The sequence below is a fragment of the Limulus polyphemus genome, unplaced genomic scaffold (assembly GCF_000517525.1).
Source record: "Limulus polyphemus unplaced genomic scaffold, Limulus_polyphemus-2.1.2 Scaffold4457, whole genome shotgun sequence".
In the NCBI taxonomy this organism is placed as follows: Eukaryota; Metazoa; Arthropoda; class Merostomata; order Xiphosura; family Limulidae; genus Limulus; species Limulus polyphemus.
In genome coordinates, this window is record NW_013670067.1 from 40,583 (window position 1) to 53,725 (window position 13,143).

Consider the following 13,143-nt stretch of genomic DNA (forward strand, 5'->3'; position numbering starts at 1 on the left):
CATAGAACAGTATATAAAGAAGTAAAGCAAACAATTATCTCTTCTTGTTAAGACCTTTGTACTCGGCTGCTACTTGACATAGGTTGCTAAGCCTTTTAAAATTTTGCACTATAATTTATCAAGCTTAGTAACTTCAGTCTAAAAAAATATGAAATTTTGAGCAGACTAAAGACACAACTTACCTCCTTGAAATCTTGGTTTGAAAGAAATATATGGCATCCAAGGACGTTAAATTAGCTAAAAAACCCACTAGGGGACATTCTGAGCTTCCGATTAGTTATTCATGTCATATATAGAAGTAAGTGTATATAAGGAAGCATTTCCAAAAATGAAAAGAGGTAGGTGAGGTGCCACTGTGTTTGATTTATTATATGAGCAATATCTTAGCAAATTGAAAAGATAAGAGACTATTATTTTATATTCTAGCTTGTCAATATCAGTAATTTGAGTTCCTAATTCATACAAAACTATAGACTTAGTATTTTGACATCGCAAACATCTAATTTAAACCAGTGCTGCATTCAACATACCAAATGACACACAAAAATCAATGTTTAACAATGTTTTTTTTATATTTACTTTTAAATTAAGAAATTTAGTGAGGTATAATACTAAAATTTGAATAATAATCTACAGTTTGATACCAAACTTATTGACATAAATTCATGAAATAATAGTTCAAAAAATTTGGATGCGAGTCAACAACCGCAATGACGTGGCCTTTCAACCATGACCTGTCTGGAAAGGTTTAAAAGTTGGTTGTATGTTAGAAGGCTTAAAATTGTTATAAGTGAGGTGAAATCACAATGGTTTAATATCACAAGTAATGTAATACCTTAGGGTTTTATGGTAGGTCATTTGCTTTTTCTCATATTCATTAATGACATTGATAATTCAGTAACCAGTTAATTAGTTAAATTTGCAAGTTATTTTGAATTAATAGGCATTAAATATTTTACTGTAGTTTTCAAGAGAAACCTGGAATTTTGGTGAGCTGGGCTAGCACCTGGTAAACGCCTTTTAACCTTAATAAAAGCAAGTTGCAGGGAAACTTTAGAAGAACTTCATGAAAAAGTGATCTAGGGATAGTTATTACAAAGTCTAATTAGAGCCTTCTAGACAATGTACATTAACTAGTAATAAGGCATACACAATTTTAGATGGTATGCATAGAAATACTGAATACAAGTTAAAGCAGGTCATCAACTCACTTTTATATGGTGTAGGTTAGACCTTATGTGGAATTTTGCATTCAGTTTTGATCACCTTATCTAAGAAAGAATGTTGAATTGTTAGAAATAGTTCAATAAAGCACTACCAGGATGTTTCCAGATTTGGAAATATTGTATAGGGTAGGTTGAAGTGATGTTGCTTAGTCCTAACTTGTGTAATATTCACAATATTAACAGTTTTGGGAAATAGGCCCACCTGATACACATTTGCAACTTGTGAAAGGCCCACCTTTGAACAGTGCCAGTGTAGCAATCCTTGAGGCTCCATAAGAGTCAATAACTAGAGGTCATCCAATCAGGGATGGGGTGAATACTGGAGATCAGTAATCTAATACTAATATGAATACTTCATATTTTTATGAATACAAATATGAATTCATAGTAATGTATTCGTGAATACTTTGTCAGGTAACATGCAATAACGATAAAATAGCAGCTAATAAGATTCCAATATTTTTATATTATGAAACAAACGTTTTAGAAACGGAAACAAATAATAACATTTCAATACTTTTAGAACAAAAAATTTAATTTTAAAGGAGACTTATAGATATTATAATTGTTCATTATTCTTAATGAACATCATTCTCTCAAATATCTTGTCAGTGAGGTGGCAGCAATCAGGTCTGAGGGTTTTGCCTCCAATACTAAACAAACACTCAGTGGGGGCAGAGGATGTTGGAACATTTGGGTAGCATTTGCCTAGTAGAAATAGGGTAGGGAAGTTTTTTTTCATGGATTTTCCAATAATCTAGAGGGTTGCTTTTCAGAGATTTACAGTCATCTTTTGGTTCATAGTTTCATGGTTCATAGCTGTACGATTATTTGTTGAGTAAACTTTCTTGCTTCAGGAGCATTCAATTAGATTCATAGACCATAGGTCTAGGGAGAAACCAGTCAAATTTAAATCTGGTATCGAATGCCGCAGCCAAACAGAAGACACTTCGTTGCTCATACTGAATCAGCCAGGAGTGAACAGATTTCTTCAGTGCAGAGAAAAGATTGAAATTATATATGGACTGCATGCTGTCAATCTCAGTCATCAGCCCATAAGCACATGGCACTACATAACTGGAGGCAACAATGTTCTGATCCTGGAAGAAATCTCTTGCCTCTTGAAAAGATGTAGATATTGTCACCAAATCTGTAAGCACAGTTCGATCATGAAAAGTAAGTTTCTATGTGCCACTATCTAGATTATCCAGCTTCTCCTGGGGAATCTTCAATAAAAACTTGATCATCTTAATTTCTGAATTCCATTGTGTTGGTGTTACTAACTAACTCTTGGCCTCTTCCTCAAGTAGGTCAGTTGCTTGCATTGATTTTCGAGTATAGGACACTATGGCTGATGCTTTGGAAATTACTGACCACAAGCTTTGGCATGTGGGAAAAGCAAGGGTCATATTGAGGAAGAAATGTGGATAAATTGTATGCTGATTTAGATTCATTCAAAAGTTCATTTTTTGAGTTACTACCTGTAGATGAGCTATCACCATCTCTCACACTAGGTAGTGTTTGCAGTTCAAATACAGGCAAGCATTATCACATGTTGCATATGACCCTTTGTTGTTGATGTTAAAGAGACTTATTATTTCATCATATTGAGCTGCAGTGTTATCAGATATGTGACGACGCCCCTTGAAGTGCTGACATGCCAACATTTTCCAGTCAAGTTTAAAATGACCAGTGACTCCAAGAAAGCTGGGCATTTGTCTTCTACTCCAGATATTCACAGTGACATTGGTGTTGGGTACAAGTTGCAGTAGAGAGATGACTTTTTGTTGGATTTCATCAAACCTGCTCTCTATCAACATTGTGGACAGATGCTTGCGACTGGGAAGAGTATACCATGAATCCATGCCTACCGTTAGATCTCAAAAACCTGTTGACTCTACTACTGAGAAGGATTGCAGTGTACCAGCATTAAAATTGACGAGTGTATTAGTGATGTGCTTTTGAAAAGGGTATGTAGACTTATATTTAGTTGATTCTGTACAGTACGATGCTATTGTAGGCTGCTGTACCTGGGCAGAAATACCAAAGCCAGATGCAGAATTCTGTAGCTCTGCCTCATGACTGCACTAAAAATACAAATGTGTATCTCAGTTTTGCAAAATATAGTTTGTAATAAAAACATATAATTTTAAATAAATGATAATGAAAAATATAGTTTAACACACATGAAAAGTTTAGTTTACTCTATCTGGGGTACTTTCATAAACACACACACATACATATATGTCACTGCTCAAAGAGTGGTTGACCCATAGAATTGTCTACATTCAGGTATATGACAGAAACTGGAAAATTGAAGTAGTTTAAGAGGAAATTGCATGAGTATTTCAGAGATCCTGGGTGTATTTAGTTTGGAGTAGAGTCGTAGTAGAAAATGAGATAGGTTATACGGTCCTTTGTTATCCCTTGAAAATCATATAAGGTATGACATTCTTTTAAATCATTATTCGTTCAAAATGATATGAGGTATGACATTCTTTTCAATCATTATTCATTCAAATTATATGAAGTATGATATTCTTTTAAATCACTAATCTGGGGAAGTGACCTGAAAGATGACAGATTAAGCTTTTTATTATATTTACTGTCACCAGAAATTTGTGAAGAAAACATGGCCAAAACTTGTTCGCAATACTTAGTTTTCTCTAGAATCTGAAAAAACCTCAAAAGGCTTGTCTTGGTTCCACCAAAGGTTCTTAGTAGGGTTAAATGACAGCCTTTATCGGAGGCCAAGGTGACTTAAGTCTCTGAAACTTCTGGACAGCTGCATTTCAAGTGTTTCTGACATTTTATGGTACTCCTGATGAATAAGTCCAATACAAGAGGATCTCTTGACTGACAACAACAACTGTTTTGAGAAAAATCATTTACACATGAATCAAAGATTAAATTTATGTATTATTCAACAATGTATATTTCTAGTGTTAATTGTATAGTGGATATTTTGCTTTATTTGTAATTGCCTATATTATTTAAATTTAAAAAAATTGCTGAGATCTGCAAAATGTATCATAATCTTGAAAATAATTAATTGATTCTTAACCTTATAGTTATACAAATATTGCTACTTACAGGACCAAAAATTTTTAGTCAAGAGCAAGAAAGAGCAGTTTTAACAAAGATTTCTAACTCTGAACTCTACAACATCTTAATTGTTAACTTCTTAGAATACATATAATATCTTAACTACTATTTGGCAATAATGTTATCAACAGTAGATAAAAACTTTTTATCAGTAATTACCTGGTCTATTACATAATGGATAACATTCAAAATTTATAAATATTAAACTTTAGTCAGTATCGATATATTAGTTATTTAGCTGTCTTAATCTAATCTATACCTTTTTAAAATGATAGTTATTATGTATGATGAATGCTAATCCAAAAATATGGGAGGGTCAAATTGCACATCTAAACTTTTTACAGAGTTAAGTTCAAAATATAATTAAACTACTTTATTATCGCTATATGTCAGTAAGCTTGGCATCAAAACATAGTTAATACTTTTAATTTTTATATTATCTAAGTTTAACTTTAAAAGGAAATGTTTAAATGCTCAATCTTCACTTCCCTATGACATGTAATGTATCTGCACTCTGAATTCCCCATTTTAGTTTTTCTTTCTATCCTTACATGGGTTTCAGAGTGTCCAGCTAGTTAGGTACACTGCTGTAGCTATTGACAAGTCAGAATATAAAATTTTAATGTCCAGTCTTCTTGCTTTACTGAGATATCACTATATTTGTGACAGCCACATGACACATCCTGCTGTCTTTCAAGACATTCCTGTTGGACATGTTTATAACTAATATAAAGAGCAAAAGTTCTGCCCTCTTAACATTCCTTTGTTTTATTTTAGTGCACAGAGATAGCAGTTTCTAATAACATGTTGTGTGTTGAGAATAGTCAATGCTTAGAACAGTAATGGAATATTTTTTAATCTGTTTACAGCTTAGTTAGAAAGCTAGCTGAATTACAGTAGTTTTAGGATATTCTGTTTTAGTTTCTGATGTACTTTTTGTTTCTAAAATGCATATTTGAAAGCTACATGAATCATATTTGGACAACCACCATAGTGATAAAAAAAAAAAGTAGTGTTACTGCAGTATGGTACAAGAGCAAATGACCTCAAGACTAAAGTAAATGTTAAATTCTTGTTTTTTATTTATATTTTTTATTTATTGTTACATATTTTAAACAAAAGTAACAAATATCAAAATTTAAAAGTTGTTACATTAGATTAAGAAATAACTCAAATTAAAAAACAAATAATTTCTCATGATTACTCGCTCATGAAATTCCCTGGTGTAAGGTTGCAAGATGTTACTTGATCCATTTGTTTATAGTAAGTTGTTCCACTGTGATATGTTGTGTTTCAGGTACTGAGAGATGGTCTTATAACACTTTAAAGCAATAAACCTAAAAGAAAACAGATGTGAAACAGTTAGAAAGATGAGGCTGTTAGGATATATAATTGTGATTGTCTCTTACAGTCTGTAGTTCTTCTGTAAAAAAGTATTTTTGATTTTCATTCATATTTTTAAATTTTTTGCTTGTGTCTACCTTTATAATTTTACTATGGTTAGTGTTAGGATAGAGAAAAGAAGAGATGGATTACAAATTTTTACTGAACAAAACTTTTGATATTCATATAAGAGGTCCTAGACGTTATGTAAATGAAAAATGTAAGATTATAAGTAGTATTTCTGATATGGTACTTCTCTCTTCTCACAAGATTAGCTTTTCCACTTTTTTTGCTGCCCTCCATATGGGAATTTTTCTTATAATGCACACCGCAAGCCTTCTGCACCACCCTATTGGAATCAAAGATTCCAACATGTCTCTCATGTAAATCATCATGCATCATCTCTCCACCAATAGGAAAGTATTACTATCACGTGACACATGTGACTTCCTCTATGAGCCACTACCAAACCATTACTTTTCATTTTGCAGTGCTTGAGTTCAGACGTCTTTCTTTTTGTTCATTTCTTCTCAAAGTGGTTTAACTTAATTTAATTTACTTTATTTCAATAATTTTTTTTCACTTTATCTTTGAAAGCATTTGATTTATCCATGTTTTTATGCAAAAAATTCTTGATTGTTTGTTTAGTATCAAGCATGAATTCGGAAGTTGATGTTACCACTTTGGGTACATCTCATTCATCTGATGCCATACTTCAAGCCACAGGTGTGGGCGACCTGTCAGGGGATTTATTCGCAGAGAGATTGAGCATTATCTGGGACAACCTTTGTCTCCTGCTGTTGCCCCTCTTTCTCCTGGGCCTTTCGAGCCTGGCCAAGCTGATAAGGATTTTGATATTTTGTCCCCTTCGGAGTTCTCCATGCCTTCCCAAACCCTACCTGAGGATTCTTTTTGGCCCTCATTGGCTTTCTCAGAATTTATTTCTCAGGTATGTGATGTTTTGTATTTTGATCCTGTTTCTTATGATGAATATTCTTCCCCATTACATGATTTTGCCTCCCAACCTTATTTAGCTTTTCCCCCATCCCCTGATATTCGGGTTCACACTGAGCGTTTTGTCCCCTAGTTAGGTGAAGGCATTAGTATGCCTTGTCCCCTGCTTATAATAGGGTGGACTATCCTTATCTGTTCTATGGAACTGGCCATTTGGAAAGCCCTGTCTACTACTTCACTTTCTGCTCATGAGGTTCTATTACTTTTGTAGATGTGGTCTTCTATGTCTCCTCTCATACTCCTCAGTCAGGCTCATATGCGATCCCTTCAGTAGGATACTCCATGAACAATGGAACCTTGCTTGGGATCCCTTGGATGCTCCTATCACCCTTCCTTCTTACATTATGGACGATCTCTGATGGTGGTTGGACAAAGCTCATACATCGGTGGGGGTCCCGCTTCCTCCTCCGTGGCTAAATTTACATCTGTTCACGGATGCATCCCTTCAGGGCTGGGGTGCATGGGTTGATCACCAGGAGACTTTGGGTCATTGGTCTCTTGGGTAACATTCACTTCATATCAACATCCTCGAATTTCTTGCTGTTCATCAGGCTTTGGATCACTTTCCTTCCATTTCATTTAGCTCATTCCATTCATCCTTCATCCATGGCTGTGTATCAGCAAAAATGGAATGTTTTTTACACCTGGGCCCTTGTTCAGGGTATCTCAGCTACTCATCCTATGGTTGCTGGTATCTCCGAGTTTCTTACGTGGCTTTTGGAGAAGGGGTCTTTGGTCTCCTCGATATTGGGTTAGTGGGAAGCCCTATCCCATACTTTCTGGCTTTTTCCTTGCTATTTTGATCCATTCTTTCCTGGTATGTTGATCATCGGTACTTCCGTACTGAGACATTAACGTGGTGTTTCATTCCCTTACTTTACCTCCATTTGAGCCCACTGACTCATGCTCTTTGTTTCACCATCCCTTATGGCATATTTCCTTCTCCTTTTGGTTTGTTGGCAATGTCGGTAAGATCTATGTGCAATCGATGTCACTTGCACTCTGTACCAACAAACCTATCTGGATCGTTCTTTCCTTCCCAAGACCTTAGTGGGTCACGAGGGTAATGCCTACTTTTTGCCAATTTCCCTTCCTGGTGTTTCTCATCTCTACCCTTGTCCTGATCCAGATAGACTTCTATGCCCTGTGTGTGCCCTTCATTGTTATATTGCCTACATGGCTTCTTTCAGGGGTTCCCATTCCAGTCTCTTTATTCCGTGGCAACACTCTTCCTCTTGGGATCTTTCTTCCTTTATCCTTACCAGTTGGGTTAGTCTTTTAATCCAGTTGGCTTATTCCTCTTCGTCCTCTTCCCAATGTGCTTTATTTCGTGTTATCTCTCATCAAATTCAAACTTTTCCCTTGCTTCTTGTCTTTGTCTGCCTTTGGAGGAGATTCTACAGTTGGGCATGTGGACTGCCCCTCAGACGTTCATCTCCCATTACTTACATCATGTTGTGGTTTCTGCTTACATGGGGTATCGTCTACCACCTGCGACTATACTTCAGACTTCTGTGCAGCTACGACACTAGGTAAGTCTTTATTAATGCATTCTTTTCTTTCAGGAGCTCTTGCTTCGAATTTCATCTCTTGGATCCCACTCTGTGACGAGTGATGCCTGACCAGTGTACTTTACACACACAAACAAATCTGAACTGTACGCCATGTTGATTCACACACTCTTTCCATGGTGTCACGCGTTTACCTTCGAGATGAGATGTTTCAAAAGATCACTTGATGGTCAATAACCTCATGATATTTGCTTCTTAAATAGACCCATCTCGGACTGTACCACCCATGCACAGCATTGGTAAAGCAGAAGAGGATAGCTTTCCATCCCTGCCATGCCATGATTGAATAAATCGGTATGGTCTGCTTTTCAGAATAGGGTTTCATGATCACCCAATGCACTGTTTCGGGTGTAGCCATTCCTCTGGACTCTCCAATGCTCTTTCCCCCTCTTTCGTTCAATGGAGTATGGGAGTCCTTACCAGTTGCCAGTTCAAAACTGCTGGGGTCGTTGCCCATGGAGGAATCCTACTGGATGGGTCTCACATAGATGGCTATAACCACTCAGTTCAGAGTAGGGCAGTGGTGTTCTGCTGGTATAGAAGGTGTATCATCCTCCGGATTGAGTGACTCATACCAAGGAGTGAGATGTTTAAATGATGTCGGTACCCTGTGGGCTGGTTTTGGATATCAAGTGAACTAATCAACTTAAGTTCTCATACAGATTTAGGGCTGTCCATCTTCCTCCCTTGATTCTTCTTTCTGTGTAGTAGGTCAAGGAGGGTATACGTGGGATGTTTCTGTCCTTTGTACTCCCTCATTTCTCTCATGCAATGGGGATGTTATTGAACTTTGTACATTTTGGACCAGTCTCACAGTTGCGGGAGTTGATTGCATGCGATGGATTTCCCTTGGATACCGGATGCTACATTCCCATATCCCTGGCTCAATACTTATCCTGTGTCATGCTCTAGAGATGGTGTTTATTAAAAAACTTATTTTTTGTGTGCAACAGACTTTTGTAAAGACACACTTAATACATTCAGAATAATGGTACGTATAGTTTATGATTACATGGTGGCTGCAAGGTTGATCAAAATGACTGACTCTGAATACAGAGAATTAACAAACGAGAGTTTCTGAAATGTTTTAAAATACAAAATTATTTTATTCAACATGATGACAAAAGATCGAAACATAGTACATTTTTTATTTATAATAATTTTTCATTACCAATTCAAGCTATTTCCAAACTTATAATCTAATTTTCTTGACTTACTGAATTTTAATGAAATTCAAAAATCATGCTAAGTATAATAATCAACAATAATATTAATGACCCAACAGATTTTTCATCAACACTATTCACTTTAAATGTTTCTTTAAGCCATTTGTCTTATTTAGATGTCACTGAACAACATCAATATTTTTGCAATAAATTCCTATATATGACCAGTAAAACCATCTACATACAGATTTAAACCTTCTGATCCTAACAGTATAACACCAAAATGCAGTATACAAAAGTTTTACAAAATCATATTTAAACATTTAAATATTAAAATACACATTTAAACCTTCTGATCCTAACTGTATAACACCAAAATGCAGTATACAAAAGTTTTACAGAATCATATTTAAACACTTAAATATTAAAATACACATTTAAACCTTCTGATCCTAACTGTATAATTCCAAAATGCACTATACAAAAATTTTACAGAATCATATTTAAACATTTAAATATTAAAATACACATTTGAACCTTTTGATCCTAACTGTATAACACCAAAATGCAGTATACAAAAATGTTACAAAATCATATTTAAACATTTAAATACACAATTTAAACCTTCTGATTCTAACTGTATAACACCAAAATGCAGTATACAAAAATTTTACAAAATCATTCCATTTTCATGTAACGTTGTATCATTTACGTAATATATAGTGTATAAGTATCGTGTTTATGTATTATGTATATATATATATATATATATATATGTGTGTGTGTGTGTGTGTGTGTGCGCGTGCCAAAACAATAAAAACAACAGAATGATATTTTCAAATAATTGCAAGTAAGTTCTAATTTCTCTCCTATTTAAGTTAACCTTTTTCTAATGCAATTTCAAAAGCCATAAAGCAAGTGAAAACAAAATTATTAATTACTACATTGCATACCGTTATATTGACAGTTTTAAAAAAATTATCTGAAGTGCATTGTAATTTTTTTTTTATTATAAGTTAACATGGGCTGAGAGCAATGCATAAGCCCTTTTAAGAATCAGTAAAACCTTATGATAATAAATAAGTTTGTACTCGGGTTTGTATAATGATATTCATTATTAACACTGAAAACAGAAAATACTAAATAATGTATCTCAGAATATCTTTTGCATAATTTAAGTTTTACACTCTCGCTTACACCTTTTTTTTAATCTTACCTGAAGCAGAAGGAAACATTCAAATGACTGAATTTTATTCTAATTTAACAGAACTAAAGGCATCATTCATAAGCTAATAAATTAAAAAAAATTCACCTAGTCATATTGCTGTTAAGTGTAGAGTTTCAGGGTTGATAATAAGAATGAGAAAACAGTTGATGAGTAGCTTATTAATAATGTTCTTAATGTTGTACAATTATTAAAGATCATGGAAATAGGGAAATTAAATGGAGAGAATTTTGGGTTTAGTTTCATAACAATGAATTGGGAAAATTATGTATATATATATATATATATATATATATATATATATAATTTATTATTATTATTATATTGTTTAGGCAGCAAAATTTTACTGGAAATATAAATTGGGTTTCCATTTCAAAAACTTGACTGTAATTGAATGTCTTTTAGAAGTTTATTTTATTCTGCACAATAAAGATCCTACTAGGGAGAATTCTGTTTCGTATCTTGGCTTTAATTCTGAGATGTACATTAATATTTCAGGAAAATGTGTAGGCACTATTTATCAAAGTTTTAAATTCTATTACCCATGATATATGTACAGGAACTAGATGTAGGTGATTTGTTTATCTGTTATTAGTTTCAAAGAAATTTGATAACCTGAAATGAAGCACTGTATTATAAAGTGAATGTTGGGTGTTCATTATCTTCCTGTAAGGGATTTGTTTGAGATAAACTGAAGTTCAAGGCAATTTCTTGTAACAGTTATTCTATTTTTTAAATGACTAAATGATCTCTTCATATTAACTCAACCTGTATGTCTCTGATCTTGCTGTAATTCTGTAGGTACTAAGCAAATAAAAGGAGTAATTGTGGAAAATTTGAGATTGATACCTCAGATATAATAATAAAAGCTATACCCTCCAAAAGGTAGGGAGAAGGGTCAGAATTTTTAAAATGTTTCTAAAATATGTAACATTTATGTTTTTCATTAGATTGTTTTTCTGTTTGAACTTTGTACGTTTAGTTGATGTGACACAAATGATTATAATTGTGAAGGCATTCTACAAACATATATTAGATAGCTTGTCAAGTATATTTTTTCTCTTTTAACAACAGTTTTTAGCTGTGTATTGTCACTGTATCTTTTTAACTTTGCACAGAGTACATTTGTATATGACTGAGTAGGCCCTGCTGCTAAAAATTAGAGAAACTGAACAGTATCAGTCCTTCTCACAATTAGATTAACATCAATAAATTTGAAATAAAGTTTAAGGAGCTATTCAAGCCATTGAAATATATAATAAACAGTGAAGATTCCAAAACAAATCAAAGGCCATCCTATCACTTATGTTCTTTCTGTTAGAAAAATGGCACTTTTTAAAGCAGTTTTGTTTTGCAGTACCAAACTGTTTCCATTTACCTGACAACTGGAGTAATTTTAATATCTAGGAATTACGACTGAACCTGCAAGATGAAACGTGTAGGAAACATATTGTACAAATTCACCTTATTCATTAGAATGATGATTTTAAATAAGTTCATTAGAAATTGACTATCTTCACGTGTGGTAAAATGACAATGAAGAGCAAAAAATTCTTTAGTATTCAGTAATGCATTCTGAAAAGATTATTATTTTTTTCTTTAGCTAACAAAGCAAAAGAGAGTGACAAAGAGGTGAAGTATGTCATAATAAAAGCCAAAATTTTGAGAATTAGTATCTCAGAATATCAAATCCAGTAATAATTTGTTTTTTAACTTGCATGAAGAGCAAAAAGGGGGAGGGTAAAGGATTTTTTAAAATACAGTAATGATGTTTTAGTTCCTTATGAGTCATGCATTCATGGCTTGTATGTTGAATACCTTTGAAATTTTTTCTTTACTACTGAAAAGTTTTTTTTTTTTGTTGTTGTTGTTGAGTAGCCTACTCAGACATAGCAAGGATCAGATCTTAGGTGCTATTAATACTGTGGTTGTGTTTGAAAAGAAACAGGACTAATCAAATTAAGTTATTCTGTATTGTATAGGTTCTAGAATTGGTGGTGAATCGAGACACTAGAGGAAGAAAAGTCCCGGAATATCTTGTTCATTTTTCAGGCTGGAACAGCAGGTAGGTTTGATTGTTAAAAACTTAGCTAATATTGTTTAAAGAGATACACATTTTATCTGACCATTTACATAAAGTACTTAATGACAAAAGTACTAAAGTTTAAAATTAATCATAAATTGATAAGTTAATTAATGTTACTTAGTGATTAAATTTAAACACACTCATAATGCATATAGCACTCATGCAGAAGTTTTCATTGAAAATTTATCTTGTTTAAATGTAAAAAAATGGTCCCAGTGAAAGACTTTGTAAAACCAGCTATGAGTAATATTCTGTGGTAACCAGCTATGAATAAAGAAATAAAAAAAATTTTTCTGATTAAGAATGTTATTTAAAAATCAAACACACACACACACACACACACACACACACACACACACACACACTA

The 13,143-nt window shown here is 33.6% G+C and overlaps 1 protein-coding gene across 5 annotated transcripts in view; it reads left to right on the forward strand.

The window, feature by feature from the left end:
- The window catches only part of LOC106471176 (male-specific lethal 3 homolog), a 44,613-nt gene that overhangs the window by 7,749 nt on the left and 23,721 nt on the right, over window positions 1-13,143 (forward strand). For all 5 annotated transcript variants that reach the window (XM_013931765.2, XM_013931764.2, XM_013931766.2 and 2 more), the window contains exon 3: window positions 12,673-12,755. In XM_013931765.2, coding sequence (XP_013787219.1) covers window positions 12,673-12,755 — 83 coding nt within the window. The remainder of the gene's footprint in view (window positions 1-12,672; window positions 12,756-13,143) is intronic.